Raw genomic sequence first — 20,857 nt, 5'->3', positions numbered from 1 at the left:
GGGTGAATCTTTTTTTTTTAAGTTTATTACATTGATTTTTCAAAGATGCTGCCACTGGGGCGGAGCTCGTCGTCCAGGTGATTACTGGCAGTGTTCAGTTTAGAACTCTGACACAGAAACTCTGGAGGAGAAGAAAAAATAGTAGCATGCAGGAGGCGGGACTATTTCTCTCTTCCCCTTTAGTGCTATCCAATCACATTTCGCGTTTTTAGGTGGGTGTGATCTCACTACACCTCCCTCCTGCTTCGTAGCACAGGCCCCCGTCAGATAGGAGGTGGAGGGAGAAGCCCAACCTTCCTGCTGAGGGGAAACTCCATCACTGTTTACCTGAGATGTTTGAATCTGGTTCAGTCTCAGTTTTCTTTCATTTGTATGCCAACCTGTTAATCGTCAGTAGCATCGCGATGATTGCGAATGAGATTTTTAACTCCAAAACTCGTACTCTTATTATCCCAAGCAGAGGAAGCCGTATGCGCCTGCGCAGCTGCAGGGGGACATCCAGCAGGTGAAGCTCGAGCACTGAGGCGTCCCATACAGGTGAGCCGTTAACCCGGCAGCCAATAGGATTCCTCCCTGTTAGGAGGATGACACGGGAGGAGGTCTCACTCTCACAGCGCTATTCTGTCCCATCTGTTGAACCTCCAGCTAGAATATAATCTGCCACGCAAGAACAGATAAAATTGAAAGAACATTTTATATGGGCACTTGAGAAAGCCATCGTCCATCGTCCGCTTATACATTAAGTCAATGTAGAGAATTCAATCAGAATACCCCTCTTGATGTCTTTGGACTGAGGGAGGAAGCGGGAGCAGACACGGGGAGAACATGCAAACTCCACACAGAAAGATCCCGTGCCCGAGCCGGGACTCGAATGCAAAGCCTTCTTGCTGTGAGGCCACAGTGCTGACCACTGCACCACCAAATGATCTCCTCACAGTTCGACCTCTGTTCACACTTAACCTGTCAGAATATTTGAGATGTGAAGTTTTAAGTGGCCCGTCAAATGGTACTAAGCTTTTCATTTTATTTATTTTTCAAATTGAGATATCCTGAGTCGACATGAAGATGATTCCTCCAACGGTCAGCTCAGGAAACCCAGCCACAGTGGTGCCTCCTGTCGGTGCCGTTGCTATCTGTGCAGCGGTGGTCGGAGGTGCCTTCAGTCCCGATCATCGCAGCTACTAATCGGACTGTTTCATCCGGGTGGTCTTGGGGGGTTCTCCACAGTCTCCTACACTCTCGGCCATCCCCTGTTCAAACTTTCTCCACCTGCCAGTCCTGCTTCGCGTCACGTTAGCCCTAATAACGACCCGGAAGTCGGCGCTGGTAGTTGGATCCACACGGTGAGCTGGAGCTAGCTGAGAGGCTAGCGGGGCGTTAGCTGAGCAAACAGCGGGGTGAAAGCTCCGACAGCGGGCGGTGAGTGGGAGCTCAGCATGGCCGGAGGAAACCACAGCCAGGCGGTGGAGGAGAAGACGACGAGCCGGAGTCAGAATGAAGGTAAACGGAGAGCCCGGGGGGCCGAGAGTCGGAGAGCTCCGATAAGATGAAATAAAGGTGAATGTTGTGGTTTGTCAGTTAGCGCTGTCAGGTACATGTTAGCTAACTAGCAGCTACACTCGTCCAACATTTAACTTGCTTGTTGAAGACGTTCAGAAAAAAGTTAGCCAGTTAGATGATTAACGAATATTAACACACTAATAGAAGTTATTAATTGTAAGCGATGAAGTTCGTAATTTGCCGGAGTTCCAGGGTTAAGTAGCTGTCGGCGTGTAAGTTACTAGTTATGCCTGGTTACTAGTTTTGTATGTTCGTGAGAATCCAGTGTTGCTATTTGTTAAGACTGGAGGCTAAACTTGGGTGTTTGCTAATGAGGCTAATAAGATCAATTTAAAAAAAAAAAACAGGTTTGATAATCAGGAAGGTAAGAGAGTACGAGGTTGGGTTGCTGGTGACGTGGATGTTTGTCCCAGGTGGGGTTTATGGTCAGCACACACACACACACACACACACACACACACACACACACACACACACACACTCATTCCTGTGTTGGTGCTGGGCAGTCAGGTTCATCCGCATTCATACTATGTACTTGTTAATAACTGCATAATGAAAACAAAGTTGGCACTGCGAGGTACATAAACTACTGCAGTAAAGTTACTTTTCTCAGAGGGAGAATATTTTTAACGGTGTGACCTACACTTGTATGACAGCTTTTGGGAGATGTTTTGTTCAACATGAAACTTTACAGTTTCTAAATGAAATATTTCATCAATTATTTCACAATTATCCTTTTCGATGGAAAAGCGTTGTTGTTTCAACATCACAAATTTAGAGTTTCGCTTTGAAGTAGACGCTGCGGCCAACATTATCTTTGTAATCATCAGATGCTCGGGCAAATCTGCCGTTGTACAAGATTAAGTTCCCATTGGAAGGCTATTATTTCAGCGCATGAAAGTGTAAAATCTAACTTTTGATAACTACATTTGAAAAGGTGTGTGTGTGAATCATGAGAATGAACGAGCTACATGATGACCAACACCTGATCCTTTATATTTTACCTGCGTTCCATGACGGCTTCATGACTTTTACTTGATTTTTTTCATTGAATTTTTTTGAATGTATATGCTTAAGTTTGCTTGAAATTGAGTTCATTTCCTAAGTAGAAGTAGCTTACACACTCTCTTGAATCCACCAGTCGTCTGAATCCAGTCACACTTCAGTTGTGTGGTGACGGGGCTTTCAGCAAATAAATTGCGCTGGAACTTATTTACTCCACCGGGAGTTCTAGAAGTTTGTGAAGGTTCTGTGAAATGATCTGGTAACTCCTTTAACAGTCCGACGTGTCATTTATCAGTGTCACTGTTTGCTGCTGAAGTCTGAACACAAGTGTTATTCCAGAGCAACTCTTAAGTGCAGAAGTCGTCCTGCACCGGTGACATCACCGCCGGGCCGGAAGAATCTTCCCTGGTGTGATTTGTGGCTTCTGTCTCCCTGCAGTCAACCGGAGGCTGAAGTACATCAGTCTGGCTGTGCTGGTGGTCCAGAATGCATCGCTCATCCTCAGCATCCGCTACGTCCGCACGCTGCCCGGCGACCACTTCTTTGCAACATCCGCTGTGGTCATGGCGGAGGTCCTGAAGGTCCTGACGTGCCTCCTCATCATCCTGCTGCAGAAGAAATGTGAGAGTCCGCCTGAGCGGTGCCGTTAATGATGCTCATTTAGTGATGGTCACGTTCTCGCGTCCTCTGAAACATTTCCCCTAATGACGAGTCCAAACAGCCAATCCCAGAGCGCCACATGGAACTGCTGCAGGAATCACTCAGGTCATCTCATTTGAGCTGATCGGCTGCTTCAAAAACCAAATGCACGCTGGGTCTCTGTGAGCCGCAGCAACAGGTTATGAAGTGCAGAAGAAGAAGATGCAGGCTGTGACATCATGGCAGTTCCCCCCCAGTGAAACGCTGACCAGTCGAAGGAACAGTGAGGAGCGAAATTGGGCAGAAGTTAAAATGGCTTAAATTTTTATTGATCCACAGACTCAGAACAGGCTTTTCACCATAGCAACAGCAGCAGAGACTCATGGGTAACGTGGTGTTGACGTGTGATGCAGGAAGTTTGAATGTCAAATCTCCTCGCCGGACTCATCGGCATTCACACCAACGGGGTTGATCAACACTGTTTCTGTCTCTCTCCTTCTGTGGTGGTCCATCAGGTAGCGTGATGCAGACGGCGTACTTCCTGGTCGATTCAGTGGTGTTTCAGTACCAAGACACTCTGAAACTGGCCGTTCCTTCACTCATCTACACCCTGCAGAACAACCTGCAGTATGTCGCCATCTCCAACCTGCCAGCTGCCACCTTCCAGGTCAGAAACCTTCCACGCCCATCTGGTCATATCTGCCCACTGATTTATTGACAGGTTTATTACCTCAACAACTCCTCGAGTGTCTCAATCCTGTGAAATATCACGTAGAAGACATTTCCTGTTGTCATCAGTCACATGACTCCCAGATGACGTGGCGCTTGTTTACTCTTTGTCTTGCAACTCTGAAGGTGTTACTCGGCGGCACTGGACGCCCGCCAGCACTCGACCGTCCGTAAATTATCAGCCGTAGCGTTGAGTCAGTTGGTTGGTTTAAAACGGTTGCGCTTGTGTGTGCAACGTTTTGCAAAGAAAACCAGATTCATGGCAGAGAAGAGGGAATGCGTGCAGCTTACATGATTAGCAGCAAGAGCCTGAAGTACTTTAATTGTTGGTGTCAAACGGAGCGAATCCTGCAAGCTAACGGTGTTTGTGTTCTGGTGGCGGGGAGATGAAGTCATCAGCAGAAATGGACTGTAGACGTCTTAATCTGTCTTTGACCTCCTGCCGCCGCAGAGACACGATTCCATATCAATGTTACTCTGCTACCTTCAACATTCGCCTCATTTCCATATATGGACGTCCGGTGTCTTTAAGACCGGATGAAATTCATCTTAGGAACTGGAAGGATGATTTTTTTTTTTTTAAACTGCCGTCATCACAGCATCAGCTGACGTGTGCTAACGGCGCTCTGTCCTCCGTCAGGTGACCTACCAACTGAAGATCCTCACCACAGCGCTGTTCAGCGTCTCCATGCTGAGGAAGTCCCTGTCCAGGGTTCAGTGGGTCTCTCTGCTGCTGCTCTTCGCCGGCGTCGCCATCGTGCAGGTCGGTCCTGGTTGGTCAAGTAAACATCGTTAATATTCGAAAATGCTCGTTTTAAACAAATCAGATTAAAAACGGATGGAAACGGCGTTGTCTGGTTTTAATGAGGTAACCATCGGTGCTCTCCAGTTTATTTGTCATTGGGCAAGTTTTGATCTTGAGTTTGGTTGATTGGCAGGTGCAGCAGGAGGGGAACAAGGAGGCGTCCACGTCACAAAGCTCCAGTCAGAACTACATGGTGGGCCTGGTTGCCGTGGTGATCAGCTGCCTGTCGTCAGGATTTGCTGGCGTTTATTTCGAGAAGATCCTGAAGGGAAGCTCTGCCTCTGTCTGGGTTCGAAATGTGCAGCTGGGGATCTTCGGCACAGCACTGGGCTTGCTGGGACTGTGGTGGAATGATGGCGCCGCTGTTGCTGAGCAAGGCTTCCTGTTCGGCTACACAAACATGGTGTGGGGCGTCATCTTCAACCAGGCGTTTGGCGGACTGCTGGTCGCTGTGGTGGTGAAATACGCCGACAACATCCTGAAGGGATTTGCCACCTCCTTCTCCATCATCGTCTCCACGGTGATGTCAGTGTACCTGTTCAGCTTCCATGTGGACCTCCTGTTTACAGCGGGGGCGGGGCTTGTCATTGGCGCTGTCTACATGTACAGCCTCCCCAAATCGACCGCCGGCTCCTCATCTCCAGGCTCCTCCTCATCTTCCTCGGTATCATCAAGGACGGACGGTGGCGCCGAGATGGAGACGTTTCTGCCAAAGTCAGTGCTGGTGAAGTGACTCTCCCTCTTTCTCACTTCCTGTCTGCTCTCAGTGGGGTCAGAGGTCAAAGAATGACAGAGCTTCAACTGCTCACAGTCACCGCCACGGGTCTTTTATCTTCCTCCTCCTGATCTTTACTGATATCCCCTCTGTCTGACTCCTTGCTGACCTTTGACTCTGCAGACCTCCTTCTCTTCCTCTTTGCCTTCACCTGACCCCTGACCTCTGCACTTCCTCTCGTTTTCTCCCCCTGAACCTCTCTGGGTCGTCACTCCCGCTAACCTCCCCTGACCTTCCCCTGACATCTTGAACTGAAAATTGACCGGGGAGGACAAGTGGAGGTCAAGAGGAGACACTTGCTTCTCAGCACTTCTGTTCTCTGCTCGCCATTGTAGCCTCCTGAACCTTTTTCCCCCTCAAACCTGAAACGTCTTTGAAGCGGGAGCTCCTTCTTTGTTTTGCCCTGAAGCAGAAGCTCCTTCTTTGCTTTCGCAGACGACCTTTAACACTAACCTCTCCTCTACTCCTCCGTCTCAGAGCTCAAGGGGGCAGAGCGTCTCCTCCCTTGGCCGTCCACATAACAGACTAACTTCTCAAAGCACAACAGGAGGAGGAGGAGCCACCTGACCACCGGCTGTCTGTCTCTCTGTCCGTCATGTCGCCTCTCTGCCTTAAACCTCTGACTAACTGGAGGAGCGAACGCCTTACGCTGATATTGACGAGTGACTGATTATTGTTTTTGTCCTGGAGGACGTCAGTCTGCAGCTAATCTGATGAACTCATCAGACATTCACAATGTGCTGCCATGACAGCTTGCTGTTACACCTCATACGTCTCGTGTAACCATCCGTGGACGGAACCATTCCTCCTCTAACTGGCTGATATTATCAGCTGATGCCGGCTCATCAGATGTGTGTCGGTGGGTTCAAAGAGCCAGAAATCATGGTGTTATCCCAGTTTGGCCACCAGAGGGTGCTATGACTGTTTTTACTCAATGACATAATTGGCAGCAAAGTTCCTGTTGGTGGGGCTCTCACTCCGATAGGGACATTCAGAAAAAACAGTGGGTTTTAACTTGTCGTCATGGCAACACACCTGCCAAATCATGAATTTATACTTCGTCCAAATCACCCACATGATATCGTTTTGATCCAATTTATTACGATGAAATCACAGTGAGACAGACACTGGAGACGCTGTGATGATGTCATGACCCAGACACGACAGCGTCTCAGACCTTCAGTCGGAGGAGACAGCAAGTTCGTTATTTTATCAGTCGGGTGGTGGATTATTTTGAAGAATGTAACGACAGGCAAAAAAATGGTGTGACTATTTTTGTTTTGTCTTGTTTTGTCGGGCTGAATCCTTGTGTTAATTCATACAAGTAAATTTGGTCCGAACGCTTTCTACCATCTTCAGATGAAACCGACCATCATGACCGCCGACACTGATGACAGCCGATATCAGCTGATAAGGACGCTCACTGACACTCAGAACTGGCTGACAAAACCAGTCACAGTCATGTGATGGGTTGGTGGGTCAAAGCGGACCAGCGGCAGGACGAACAATGCCTGGACGTGACGGCGTTGCAGGATAATAATGCTAAAGCTTGAAAGTTTCTGGTGTGATGGTTGGCAGGTGGCGTTGCGTCACGCTGCACAGTGAAAATGTCACGGAGGTCAAACGTGTTCTGTTAGCTGTCGGCCTGCTGCAGGTGACAGTGGCAACCCCGTTACCAGGTGGCCTGCAGACGGACTGTTGTGATTGGTGCCTTTTCTTCTCATCTGTACAGAAGCCATACGATCGTGTTAGCATGGCGGCAGCCGTGTACATTAAGCAGAGTTCATGCCAAATCTGCAGGTTTATTTCCCCTCTCTGGTTCAAGGGACAAGTGGCACCCGTCAGGTCCCAAAGGCGCTGGCGAGGTGCTGCAGCGTGCTTGATGACTGAGCAGTGCATCAAAGAGTCATCCTAATTACAGAGTTTGTGCTCAGCAAGTGTGTTCCTGCCACAGGCGTCTCGTTGCGGAAGGCCTCCTGTGATGGTGTCTGGTTGTGGAAGGCGTCCTGCACAGGTGCCTTGTTGTGGAAGACGTCTGACATGTGTCTTGTTGTCAAAGGCGCCCTGCGCAGGCGTCGGATTGAAGCCGTCCTAAATGTTTCAGTTGGCGGCAGGTTGGAGGGACGTCGTGTTTTGCTTCTTGTTTACGTTGCCGTTTCACTTTGGGAGGAGACGCTAGCGTGTTTCTGTCTCCGCATCACTGCAGGAAATGATGAAATGTTTATCCACACATCTGAAGGACGCCCCAAACACCCATCCTGACATGGCGGTCGCCATGCAGTCGAGTCTGCAAGCAACATGATGAATGTATCTGATGAGGTTGTTACCGCCTCCATCATCACAATACCACATCATGTTGCAGTCAACACACTGACCCCCATTAGGCCACATGTTTGGGGGAGGTTCTTAAATCTGGTATTAAAGAGTTTAAGACATTTTCCCAGAGAGCTCTCGTCTGTTGAGGAGTAGACAAGTTGGCGGGATTTGAACGTGTCGAACTCAGGTGAGAACGAACGAGAATCTGAATCCAAATTCCTCTTGTCAGAACTCCATTCAGAAAACCAGCATTTTAAGATTGTTGGCTTGTCATCATGGTGGCAGACCTGACTAACAGATTCATTCTTTGTGTAAATTACCATCACGATTTTCTTATTTCAGCATCATTATGATCAGCTTATTACAATAAAAACAGCATGACGTTGGCCCATGATCAGGTTCGTTATTTCCTGTGGTCACCTGATCTCAGACGCATGGCAGCTCGATGTGGAGACGAAAAACACAACCTTTTCCTTTTTTTTTTTTCTCCCAAAGTGACAAATCTCTGTTTTATTATGGTTGCAATCAACGACGTCGTCTGACGTCTCAAATCAGCCTGAGGACAAACAACAACGTTGTTTGCATTTATCGGATGAAAACTGGGAAAATATGAATATTTCTGTTGTTTATGTGATGTGATTGTCATTGTGTCGAATGAAAGGAGGAGGAGGAAGCTCGGCAGGTCGCTCCAGACAGAATAAAAACGTTCACCTGGACATCAGAACGAGATGGACAAATCTGATCGGTTTACACGTTCGGTGTCTTTCATCACAGGGTGACGGATTGGGATAAGATAAGAGATCATGTAAAGGTTAAAGATGGAGGGACTGATCACTTCTGTCTCAAGAAAACAAAAATATTCCTAAAATAAGGAATGACAGCGTGTCTCAATAACGGGATGATCTCTCTACCACCATCAAGTTATCCAGTATTTATCTTAACTGGAGATAAAGTCCGAACCGGAGGTACTGATTACATCAATCAGGCTGAATTCTGAGTTCACCATTTTTAATTCTGTTAAAAATTATCACCGTTATTCCAGGATTGTAAAGTTAAACTGGCGCCTTGACAGAATGGAGGGAAAATCACATCACCTTGGAATGAGGACAGCGTGGTTATAACCAACTCCTGAAAATGACAATGTAATTTTATTTGTTTAAATCCTGTTTTCTTGTGGAAGTCAGATGTTTATCTTGTTTTGGGGAAATTATTTTTCTGGAATAACAAGATCCTCACCAGGATGAGACAAGTCATTTGTGGCTTGGTCACTTGTTGGCTTTCGCAGGCAGCTCGTCGTCGTGAACCATTGAGGGTTTTTATCCTGCGTCGAAATTTAAACCAAACATAACGAGCAAAAAGAAGCTGTCCGCTATTTTCCATCCAATAACTGGAATAGGAAGTCGTTTTGGTTATTTTGTTTGTTTGTTTTTCTTAAAGCTTTAAAATTAAGAGCCAACAGTTGGGAGTTTCCATTTTACTGGCTGGTCTGGAGCGCCACCTGCAGGTGACTTAAGTCCTCTTAAGATTCATGGTAGAGTTGCAACGCTAGATTTTTCGGTACAACCGCTTCAGAAAATAACAACTTTCACAGCTACGAATCAGAATTTTTTAATTTCACAAATGGTATGCTGTGACGGGACACGTGATGTGTATCTGAAATGTTTTATAACCCTAAAATGATCAGATTAATTCCGTGCCGCCAACGAGCCACCGTACACGTATGTAACAGCTGCTTTTCATGCGTTGAATCCATTAGCAGCTGTAGTTCTTTCACTGGATGAATCTGAGGACGTGTAACTTCCTCTTCCTGTCTGGGAGCTTGTGTGCTTGATTCCGTTAATTCGTCTGTCTGAAGCGACTGCTCGTTTGCACTTTGTACTGATGCCTCTGAACTTGTACATACTTCTTTTGGTAAAGTTTTATATAAACAAGCATATTGATTCAACAAGTCTGGAGTTTGTCTCAGTTTGTCCACAGTAAATACAGCTAAATACAATATGTGATTATACATAATATTTTTTAAATATACATAAAGAATTAATTAGGTGGTGGGGCGGGGCGTCGGCTAAAGAGGAACACATTTGTGTCAAATCAGTTGAGTCCAGTAAATGGGTTTTACATTGATACTTAAAAACCATAAAGAATATGACTGAGAACGTTCAAATATTAAATTGAAATTCAAGCATGAATAGTTCAATTTTGAAAACAAGTTAAGAGTAGATTGATTTCTGTTTCACCACCAGAAACTGGTACTGTTCTATTTGTACAAATCAGAGGTTCTATTTATTCACCAATGAAGTATTCCGAGCTTAAATGATCAACCTGAAATACAAAAATACAGTAAAGACCCCCCCCCACCCACTCATTTGTCAAGAAATGACATTTAATTTTTAATAATTTGCCTTAGTATTACAGTGGCTAGCCCTGGAGCGCTAGCATCCATCCTGGGTATTACAGTGGCTAGCCCTGGAGCGCTAGCATCCATCCTGGGTATTACAGTGGCTAGCCCTGGAGCGCTAGCATCCATCCTGGGTATTACAGTGGCTAGCCCTGGAGCGCTAGCATCCATCCTGGGTATTACAGTGGCTAGCCCTGTAGCGCTAGCATCCATCCTGGGTATTACAGTGGCTAGCCCTGGAGCGCTAGCATCCATCCTGGGTATTACAGTGGCTAGCCCTGGAGCGCTAGCATCCATCCTGGGTATTACAGTGGCTAGCATTGGGGTTCTAGAAACTACTTTTTTTTATTGTAAAATTCCAATTAAAAATAGAAAAGCGCATTCAATTACAATAGTTATTCCTTTCAAAACTGAGCGTAGCGTTCCATGTATGAGGTACAAAAAAAAATACAAGCATAGCAATAATCAGGAAAATAAAATTAAAAAAGGAATTGTTTCATGTTCTTTCAGGGGATCAATCAAGAGTAAAAGCTGATAAACCTTCACGCAGCAACAGGGCTTTCTTCATTTTCATAGGTTTTAAAGTTTCAAAATAAAAGGCGAAGCTCCTTCAAAAAGATGGTGAAATGTGGGGTCAAGGGTGGCACGTCCATTTTATTATAGGACAGCCAATTTTTAAAGTCCTTCCTAAACAAATCCGATACACTGCAAGAAAGCATTGGGTGTTGGAGTTTTTCTACTTCTGTTTCACAGAACGCACATTCATTACTGTCCAAGTTAAATTCAAGTCTTGGAAAAATTCACAGCAAGGATAAATGTCTTGATTGTTTTAAAAATGTACCTCTTTGGCTTTAGGGGAGTTAGGAAAACTCAAGAATCTACATCTAAATCTCTTGGCAACCAAGGTGGAATATTCCTTAAAAAGGTGCTTTCTTTTAGGAGCAAAGGGAAAGTCTTCTTTGGTGGGCGTAGATGTCAAAAAACTTTTGTTACTTTTTTTTTTCTCTTAAAAAAAACAACAAAAAACCAGAGTAAGCAGTTTAGGTGAGGACATCAGAGTTCCCTTCATCGTACTGATGAAAGCCTGAGGAATCGCTTTAATCCCAGCCCGGTTGTCATTTGTGGAGCATTCAATATTGTATTTATAACTAAAATCACCCAAGTCTGATATGTAACCTCTCCCGTCCATCTTCTCTATGCATCCCTTAAAATAAAATGATTTTTTTTTTAATCAGTTAGTGCTTTGATGACCAAATTTGGGTCTAGAGAGGAGAAAACTGTGTTTATAAATCACTTTACAATATTGAAGGACTTGCTGGTGAAATTTAGACTCTTTTCTTTTTAACTTCATTGCCAGCTCACAAATCTCAAAATCACGTGTTTATAAAAATTTAACACCTCGAACATCCATATTTTTGAGGGCAAGTTAGACCAAAAAGTGTTCATACTGAAAAATAAAACTTTTTAACCACCTTTGCTTCAGGGTTCCATTCATGGGGTCAAAGTCGACAGCATTCAGCCCCCCTTCTTCAAGGTGCTACAATCTACCCTGGGTATTAGCATGGCTAGCATTGGGGTGCTACCTTCTATCCTGTGTATTAGCGTGGCTAGCCTAGGGGTGCTAAGACTCTATCCTGGGTATTAGAGTGGCTAGCATTGGGGTGCTAGCTTCTATCCTTGGTATTAGCGTGGCTAGCCTTGGGGTGCTAAGAGTCTATCCTGGGTATTAGAGCATTGGGGTGCTAGCTTCTATCCTTTGTATTAGCATGGCTAGCCTAGGGGTGCTAAGAGTCTACCCTGGGTATTATAGTGGCTAGCCTTGGGGTCCTAGCATCTATACTGGGTATTAGCGTGGCTAGCCTTGGGGTGCTAGAGTCTATCCTGGGTATTAGAGTGGCTAGTATTGGGGTGCTAGCTTCTCTCCTGGGTATTAGAGTCGCTAGTCTTGGGTGCTAGTTCTATCCTGGGTATTAAGAGTGGCTAGTCCTGTGGTGCTAGTATTTATCCTTGGTATTAGAGTAGCAAGCCATACTTCATACTAAATAAAACATTTTAACCACCTTTGCTTCAGGGTTCAATTCATGGGGTCAAAGTCGATAGCATTCAGCCCCCCTTCTTTAGGGTGCTAAAATCTATCCTGGGTATTGTGACTAGCCTTGGGGTGCTAGAGTCTATCCTGGGTATTAGACTGGCTAGCCCTGGGGTGCCAGTATCTATCCAAAATTTCCCTTGGGAATGAATAAAGTATTCTGATTCTGATGATTTAGAGTGGTTAGCCCTGTGGTGCTAGTATTTATCCTGGATATTCAAGTGGCTAGCCCTGTGGTGCTAGTATTTATCCTGGATATTAGAGTGGCTAGCCCCGGGGTGCTAGTATTTATCCTGGATATTAGAGTGGCTAGCCCTGGGGTGCCAGTATTTATCCTGGGTATTAGAGTGGCTAGCATTGGGGTGCTAGCTTCTCTACTGGGTATTAAGAGTGGCTAGCCCTGTGGTGCTAGTATTTATCATGGATATTAGAGTGGCTAGCCCTGTGGTGCTAGTATTTATCTTGGATATTAGAGTGGCTAGCCCCGGGGTGCTAGTATTTATCCTGGATATTAGAGTGGCTAGCCCTGGGGTGCCAGTATTTATCCTGGGTATTAGAGTGGCTAGCATTGGGGTGCTAGCTTCTCTCCTGGGTATTAAGAGTGGCTAGCCCTGTGGTGCTAGTATTTATCCTGGATATTAGAGTGGCTAGCCCCGGGGTGCTAGTATTTATCCTGGATATTAGAGTGGCTAGCCCTGGGGTGCCAGTATTTATCCTGGGTATTAGAGTGGCTAGCATTGGGGTGCTAGCTTCTCTACTGAGTATTAAGAGTGGCTAGCCCTGTGGTGCTAGTATTTATCATGGATATTAGAGTGGCTAGCCCTGTGGTGCTAGTATTTATCCTGGATATTAGAGTGGCTAGCCCTGGGGTGCCAGTATTTATCCTGGGTATTAGAGTGGCTAGCATTGGGGTGCTAGCTTCTCTCCTGGGTATTAAGAGTGGCTAGCCCTGTGGTGCTAGTATTTATCCTGGGTATTAGAGTGGCTAGCATTGGGGTGCTAGCTTCTCTCCTGGGTATTAAGAGTGGCTAGCCCTGTGGTGCTAATATTTATCATGGATATTAGAGTGGCTAGCCCTGGGGTGCTAGTATTTATCCTGGATGTTCGAGTCACTAGCCAAGGGATATTGGTGTCTATCCTGGGGTGCAAGTTGCTAGCTTGGGGGATGCTAGCATCTCGGGAGTTCCTGTTGGTTGTGAACAAGCTAGTTGATTGAACTGAGACAATTAATATTTACCTCAAAAAAACAATCTTGGTGTTTGTCCAAGAGTGTCTGATCCGTCTGAACCCGCTGGTCGGCATGTCACTTCTCTTCACTCGTGACTCCTGGTTTAGTTTCCAGCAGAAAACCGTTCAGTCTAACCTCTACACACCCTCCCCCTTCTACTTCCTCCTTCTCGTCTACGTTCATTTCCTACCTCCTCTCTATCCGTCCTACAGGTGTCCAGGTAAACGGAAAGGATCCTGAGAGGATGGCTGGATCTGAATCCGCCTCGGGCGTCTCTGAAGGTTCAAGCCCCCATCTTTAACCAGCCGGCTATGGGAGACCTCACCTCCTGGTCCGTCACAGTCCATTTAACCAGAGAAACTCCTCAGCTTCACGCAGACCAGGGCCACATTTCTGTGCGTTGATGCAGCGGCCGGAAGTGGCTGCGAGTCGCCCCGGGCTGTTCATCATCGTTAGCATTAGCATTATTAGCACTGACCTGTGGCTGAGCCGCTAGCATGGCCGCTGATCTCAGGAGCCACAAGTAAAACATTTCAATGAAATAAACACAAATTCAGCTTAATCTTATTTCACAAACATAGATGATTTCAACAAGAACAGAGATACTTAAACTCAGTTCAAATGTTATATTCAGTTAGAACTTGATGCATCAGTCAAGATTTCCAAGTATTTTTCGTTTTATATTTTTAAATGTGAAAAATTAGTACAAAGTCACTTTTCCTCAAACTGAGATTACAATTTTAAATAGAGATCTCTTAAGTCGCAAATATTTTAAAGTCCTCACTGAAACAGAGCCATAGTGTTTCAGGAGAAAATCATTCAGAAATGTTTTTGTCGGCACTTTTCCATGTTTCAAAGGTCAGTTTATTTCATCTAAATGTATTTATTTTTTTAAATGACAAAGTTCTAGGAAACACCAAAGTGACCTCACAGCTTTTATTGTGAAACTTCCTCAGCTATATTCAGGCGACAGTATTAAAAATGTCTTTAACCTTCTTGTTTGAGCTCATTTCAAATCATCTCATCGAGTATTTGTTGTGGTTTTCTGTTCTGTACCCTCCGTGGTTAATTTTCTTCCTTCTGTCTCAGTCTCTTGATGGAAACGAGCTTTTTTCACAATTTCAGGAAACTTCAACATTCAGATATCACAAACTTTATTCAAATTGCTCGGTTTGGATTTGAAGGTTCAGGAATGAATTGATCCATGAATCTTGCATTTGTTTTATATAATCTGCAAATGTAAACACTCAGTACAAGTATGAGCGTATTTCAAATAAATGTATTTAACAAGTAGGCTCTTTTCTGTGTTTTCAGTATAAACCAAGTGTACATAAGTATAATAATTTATCACATTAAGCTCATTTTGAACAGAAAAAATAGAATATAAACAAAGTAGATCTCATTAAAGCAGTAAAATGGTTGGTAACTAAAGCTGACTGTAAACATCAAATGTGTCCTGAGAAACACTGCCTCTGTAACTTTGTTTTATTATTATTAAAATAATTGTAATAATAAATGTGTATTTCTATCAACCTGCTTCAGATTCAGATATTCACATTATCAACTGCAGTTTTAACAATCTCACTGTTTTATAAGAATTTCAGTATTTGCTTTAATCTGCTGATTCCTTCCGATGAAATCTTTCGATCAGGATATTTTGGTGAGGTAGCGACAGACTTGTTGGTTGCAGTGTGATCCTGCAGCCGCCAGGGGGAGACAGAGACTTTCAGCACTGTAGCTTCATCGGTTTTCAATTTCAGAGAGGAGCGAAGGAACCTGCACGTAAACCAGATCATAGTTTATCAAATGAATCAGGGCAGGAACCAGGAAGTGAGAAGAACTGATGACTTTTATTTCAAACAAATGTGAAAATAAAGCTTCCTGATTAAATTAAACAAAACAAAGGTGAGGCCCAAGACATAAGCCAACTCCAGCTATTGAGTCAGGTGGTAGATGGGCCCCTGGGCCTCCACCAGGCTTTAGTCAGAACTCTCTTGGCTGCCCAATCATATCATATCATTAAAACATAACCACCGTCAGCTTCCCCGTGACAGTCAAACATTCCTGATCATGAACGCCACCTTGTTTACAAATGACCTCCCCGTCCCAGGAGCACCAGTGGTGGTGATGTAAACAGAACACTTCCTCGGTGGTTTGTGAGGATTCTGTTTGTCCGTGTTGTAACCTGCCGTCCATTCATGAAAACAGACATCAGTGAGGTGGCATAGCTGGGATGGTCACCGGTTAGCCAGGCTTCCACACCGTGCCACAGCGCTTCCTCTCTGTTGATTTATGGCTCACAATGCTTTTCCTTCAGCGATTGGCCCACCCTCTCTGTCAATGAGGTCAAACTGGACTCGGCTTTGAGAAGCAGTGATGATGATCAGGTGATCAATGGGCAGGGGGGGGCAGAGACACCGATGACACGCCAGTGGCATTCAGTTGTGGAACAAACGGAAGCAGCAGTTGTCAAGATGAATAAATAGCAGCACTGGCCACTGACTCATTCTTGGCCTGAGCGCAGCAATGAATTATGGGTAACAGGTGGTGGAGACGTAGCAGCCAGGGAGTCAGGGAGGCAAAATGTGTTTTGGGACGCTCACCTCCACCCCCCCAAACTGTTGATAGAATATCAGTGAAATTCCGCCAACACCTACTCGGACGGGAACGTGCACCTCTGTCCCAGGAGGGGTCACAAGGGTCCCATGAGTTCAAGAAACCTGACGCCTCCAGTGCAAGAGGAACAACCATCGTGGACACGCCCTCCTCAGTCACATGTTTCATGTTGTTATTTAAAGGAACTCTATAAGTTTTAGGGGAAGTTTCTTATTCACCACTCGTTGTGCTAAGCTAAGTAGCATTGGCCTCAGGTCTGGGGAGGATGGAGGATAAGTGGCGGTGTCCCTTTAAGGCAACCGAGAGCTGGACCCTGATGAGGCTGAAGAGAAGGTCTGAGCTCCAGGTTGAGGTCTGGCTGTCTGTTTGAATGGAAGTCAATGGAATGTCCTAATAAGGACAGCTGCACACCCGTGTGTGTGTGTGTGTGTGTGTGAGAGAGAGAGAGAGAGAGAGAGAGAGAGAGAGAGAGAAAGAGAGAGAGAGAGAGAGAGAGGTGGGTACATGAGGGGGACCCTTATTACGTCAGAGAGGGTGAGACTGACTTGCAGTGGGCGGGGCGCCGTGCGTGACGTCACCAGCAGCCCGTGGTCGCTTTAAAGCCGCTGCTGGACCGACGGACAGACAGACCGAAGGTACTTTAAATAGCCGCCGCGGCTCCGAGGAGACATTTGACAGCTGACATCCGCTGGACGCGTCCTGCTCCTCCAACATTTCTCTTCTTCTCCTGCTGATGGAGCCCCGCCGGGTCCTCCGCCGCTGCCGGGACTGAAGCCGCGCGCCGCTCGGTGTCTCCGGGAGACACCACCGTGACCGCGTCCCCTCCGTCCCCAACGTCCTCCTCGTCTTCCCGCAGGCCGCCGTCTCCTCCGTGACTCGCTGTTCCCATGCGATTCTTCAGACTCACATTCAAGTGTTTCGTGGATTGTTTTTGAAGGTCGCCGTTCGAGTCCCGGTGAAACTCCCGTTATTTTTTATTTTCTCCTTCTTTGTATCGTTTCCTCCTCAGTTCGGTTCATTAGACGTTTAGATTTGTGTCCCGCTGTTTGCTTGTGTGTTTGTTTTGTCTGTTTCTGGAGAATCAAAACCAACCTGCTCGGCTGCGGTGGATCCACCTGCCGCCGCTCGGAATAAAGACCCGAACCGGGAGAGAAGCCGAGGAGGTGGAGACACGCGCTCCAGTCAGGTACTGGATCCGAACCGCTGCCTGGTACTGGCCTCTGAAGGGTTTGTGGGACACGTGGAGGACAGAACTGATCAAATAAACTGACAAAATTAAGAAAGAAAGAAAGAAAAAAACCAAACACTTACATTACTGTTCAAACCAGCAAGGACTGGTCCTGGTACTGGTTTAGCACTGGTGTCGGTTTAATCCACCTGGAAAGAAATTAAAGAATTAAACAGATTGAATTTTTGGACCTTGGCTGGTTCTGACTGACTGGTTCCCGGCTGGTTCTGACTGACTGGTTCCCGGCTGGTTCTGACTGACTGGTTCCTGGTTGGTTCGCAGTCCTACATGGAGAAGCAGGCTCTGCCCGCCTCCTCCTGCTCTCTGGGTCTCCTGGAGGAGACCAAGAAAAGCCACCTCCTGCTGTCTAACGGCGCCGGCGGTTACCCTCCCGCAGCCACCAATGGCAGTCTCGTCCCTCTGGCAACGGCGGCGGGGTCCGCTGGTTCTGGGCCGGATAAGAAGGGAGGAGTTGTGACGGGGACGGGGCCGGGGTACCAGGAGCGGGAGACATGGACTCGACAGATGGACTTCATCATGTCCTGCGTGGGCTTCGCCGTCGGCCTCGGCAACGTCTGGAGGTTTCCTTACCTGTGCTACAAGAACGGAGGAGGTGAGGCGCGCGCGCACACACACACACACACGCACACACGCACACACACACGCACACACAAACACAACACGCGCTTGAGGCAGCAGGTGTGCCCCGCCCCCTCCATACCTTAAGGCCCCTCCCTACCGTACAGCATCAACTGACAGATTTCAAAGAAATCAAGATTCAAATCAAATGTTTGAATTTTGAATCACATTTTATTTAATTTGGACCTAAGAAAAAAAAACAGAATGAGGCCCGGTGTTTGACTCCGACACTTTGCTGTCAAACCAGAAAAAAAAAGTTTTCCAAGGTGAAAGTTCATCAGTTTTGCTGTTGACTGATTGTTGTGGGCGGGACTTCAGAGCCACGCTTGAGTGACAGCATGGCTCAAGAGTTTTGGTGGTTGAAATCCAGGAGGTCAGATGTTCATTAAAGCATTGGACTCTTTGATGTTCTGCTGTTTGATGTCACAACAAAGAAGCAAATATTTCCCTGCTGTTTTCTTACATCCGATCGCTAAGTTCCCTGAACGCAACAAAAAGCATAGCTCCGCCTCCACGCAGCAGGTTGGGGCAGCAGGTTGCGACCGACGGCGTTTCAGACCAAATAAGCTCATGGCGACAGCGTTTACGAATTATTAATTCAGTATTTGAGAAAACCTATGAAATCAATGTGTAAATGGCCACACGATGGCGCTCTAATAGCCATATGGGGCTCACGGCACCACTTGTGTCATCATGACTCTCCGCCATCATCATAATGATCAATTAGCATCTCGGCGTCTGGTCCTGGTGACTAGGGTCACGACATCATCACTGTCTTCGCGTCTAGGTCACGACATCGTCACAAAGTCTCCAGGACGCGTGACGGCTGCTTCCAATGTTGATGTGACCGGTCAAATTGGTCGCTGTGACGACAGCGAACAACTCCAAACACGCTGGTTTTCCTTTATGGAGTTCTGATGAGATTAACGACAGGAAGCTGGAAAATTAAGAACGCTGGGACTTGGTGTGTTGCGGCGTGGTCAGGGTTTGAAGGCAATAGAGCACACACACAAACACACACACACACTGTTAGAACGCATGACGAGTGTGTCCCTCAGTGACTCAGTGTGTCACATGGTGGCTGTTGTCTAATCAGAATGTTTAAATGTTTGTGATTGAGGTTCATTTCAGTTTGTCCTTACGACTTCTGTGCGTTTGTGTGACCGAGGGAATGTGCTGATGGATGGGTGGACATGGCCGTCTCATCATTTTGACGGACAGATGCGTCACCTGAAAGGTTCGTTTCACAGCAAGCCAGTTTCAGCTGGTCAGAGTCAGAATGGGGGGGTGGGGGGCGGAGCCAGGAAAAAGGTCTGGGTGTTCTCACACTGAAGACGAGGAGATGAAGGTCACACTCCTGTTAAATCACCAAGAATCAGGAGGAAAGTTCAGTTCTCACGTTGCGCAGACAAACGGCAAACTTTGTGTGTGAAAAGGTTACGTCCTTCATGCAGGCGCCACTTCACACCTGATTTATCAAAGCGAGCGGCGGCCAGGAGACTCATTTGTCTGTCTGTCTTTGTTCCAGAGGATTCCTCCAGAATCACCTCAGATACTTAGGAACCAGAAAGGCGATGGCACAGGGTGAAAGCGTTCCGAAGCAGTCGCGGTCAACGTCACTTTTTCATCATTCCAGCGAGTTTAATCGTATCAGGCGTTCCGGACAGGAAGCGGCGGCCTGGTTAGTTGGTCGGGACTCTGGCGGGGAGCAGAGTGAGTTTGACTCTCTCGCTGCAGGACGATTCTACACGAATATGTCGTTCTTGTGAGATTACCGTCGTTTTTAATGCCGTAAATGTTCTTGTGAGAATATTACAAGTCGCTCTTTAGAAAATTGCTCGACATCTTTCTGACCCGTCGGCTGTGAGGCGCAGTCAGCTGATCCCACAGGTTCCCGCAGAGGTTCATCAGCTGACTCTCAGGTGTCCGAGCATCCTTGAACCCTCCTGTTGGCTGGTGAATTGTTTGTCACTGAGCTGCCGATTGGGACGCGAACCTCCCCACTCCTCCGCCCGGCGGCCCGCCTTTCACCTCTGCTTCCTCCTTCCCTTCCCGTGTTCTGTCCTCTTCCTTTGTCCTTCCTCCTCTGTCCTTATTCTCCACTCAGATTTATGATCCTGCAGTGAGTGTGCATTACTACGACAGTCACCCTGCCAAGGACACACACACACACACACACACACACACACACACACACACACACACAGGAGTGCCTGATAAAATGACCTGCAGCTCCATGTTCATCAGCCACGTCCTTGTGAACTACAGTACTCTTCATGCGCACACGTGTGTGTGTGCGTGCGCGCGCGCATGTGTGTGTGTGTGTCTACGCCTGCCCAGTGTGAGGTTTGTTTTCATCACTGAGGAGCAGATGTATGAACACGTTAGTGGCACCTCTCTTAGGTGCAAATGGGCAGCAACATGCCCCAGAAACCCGGCGTGTTGTGTACAAACAGACGCCACATGGTTGCATTTCTCCTCCTGCAGATGCACCATGGGTGTGTGGGAGAATAACACAACGGCGCTCCACTGGCGTTGACTAACTGAAACGTTGAGGTGGATTGTGTATAATCCAAATCCAAATGGACACGTTTGGTCAGCTGATGCAACTCGAACTCCTATCTCCTAACATCGTGTGACATCAGAAGATGAAAATCGGTCGAGTTTCGGTCAAGGAAGAAGGGACAGATGCTGTGCTAGCTTGCTGCTAAGTTAGCCTGCTACCGCCAGCTGGATCTCATTAATGAGAGTTCTAAAAACACCAGCATCCTTCACACCTGTCCTGCCAGTCATGTGATCATCCAGCTGCTCAGACGCGGGGACGTTCCTC

The 20,857-nt window shown here is 46.7% G+C and overlaps 3 protein-coding genes and 1 long non-coding RNA gene across 7 annotated transcripts in view; 2 read left to right on the top strand and 2 right to left on the bottom strand.

Annotated features, from left to right (window-relative positions):
- The window catches only part of nol9 (nucleolar protein 9), a 28,397-nt gene extending 14,509 nt beyond the window's left edge, over positions 1–13,888 (bottom strand). The window contains exons 1-3 of the mRNA XM_086213166.1: positions 13,735–13,888; positions 13,554–13,642; positions 4,583–4,703 (exon numbers count right to left, since the gene is read on the bottom strand). The gene's annotated coding sequence lies outside the window, so the exon portion shown is untranslated. The remainder of the gene's footprint in view (positions 1–4,582; positions 4,704–13,553; positions 13,643–13,734) is intronic.
- Positions 461–15,033, top strand: slc35a2 (solute carrier family 35 member 2). 4 transcript variants are annotated; one of them, XM_086213168.1, is made up of 7 exons: positions 461–537; positions 1,045–1,500; positions 3,004–3,186; positions 3,720–3,871; positions 4,574–4,696; positions 4,872–5,452; positions 5,991–10,166. In XM_086213168.1, exons 2-7 carry the CDS (start codon positions 1,437–1,439, stop codon positions 6,040–6,042), a joined length of 1,155 nt encoding a protein of 384 aa, XP_086069294.1. In that variant the 5' UTR covers positions 461–537; positions 1,045–1,436; the 3' UTR covers positions 6,043–10,166. The 4 variants fall into 4 exon arrangements, with proteins under 4 accessions (XP_086069294.1, XP_086069296.1, XP_086069297.1 ...); XM_086213170.1 differs by lacking the exon at positions 5,991–10,166 and adding an exon at positions 13,757–15,033 and having other exon boundaries at positions 509–537; XM_086213171.1 differs by having other exon boundaries at positions 513–537; positions 4,872–10,167.
- LOC147255440 (uncharacterized) lies at positions 14,557–18,098 on the bottom strand. The gene is made up of 4 exons (XR_015117837.1): positions 17,625–18,098; positions 17,472–17,537; positions 17,253–17,380; positions 14,557–15,320 (listed from the first exon to the last, which is right to left on the bottom strand). It is a non-coding gene; the product is annotated as an uncharacterized LOC147255440 (long non-coding RNA).
- Positions 16,781–20,857, top strand: part of slc6a8 (solute carrier family 6 member 8) — a 23,640-nt gene continuing 19,563 nt past the window's right edge. Inside the window, exon 1 of the mRNA XM_086213167.1 lies at positions 16,781–18,001. Within this exon, the coding sequence (XP_086069293.1) occupies positions 17,677–18,001 (325 nt within the window). The 5' untranslated portion in view covers positions 16,781–17,676. The remainder of the gene's footprint in view (positions 18,002–20,857) is intronic.

Source organism: Aulostomus chinensis, chromosome 9 (assembly GCF_037954235.1).
Source record: "Aulostomus chinensis isolate RoL2024-O1b breed Wild chromosome 9, RoL_Achi_v1.0, whole genome shotgun sequence".
NCBI lineage: Eukaryota > Metazoa > Chordata > Actinopteri > Syngnathiformes > Aulostomidae > Aulostomus > Aulostomus chinensis.
This window is presented reverse-complemented; position numbering and strand designations above follow the sequence as displayed.

Bases quoted from the DNA above. Each gene is read 5' to 3' on its own strand.
- slc35a2 (XM_086213168.1), top strand. From the start codon at position 1,437: ATGGCCGGAGGAAACCACAGCCAGGCGGTGGAGGAGAAGACGACGAGC. The intron at 3,187-3,719 runs GTGAGAGTCCGC...GTGGTCCATCAG, and splicing joins CATCCTGCTGCAGAAGAAAT to GTAGCGTGATGCAGACGGCG. The intron at 4,697-4,871 runs GTCGGTCCTGGT...GTTGATTGGCAG, and splicing joins CCGGCGTCGCCATCGTGCAG to GTGCAGCAGGAGGGGAACAA.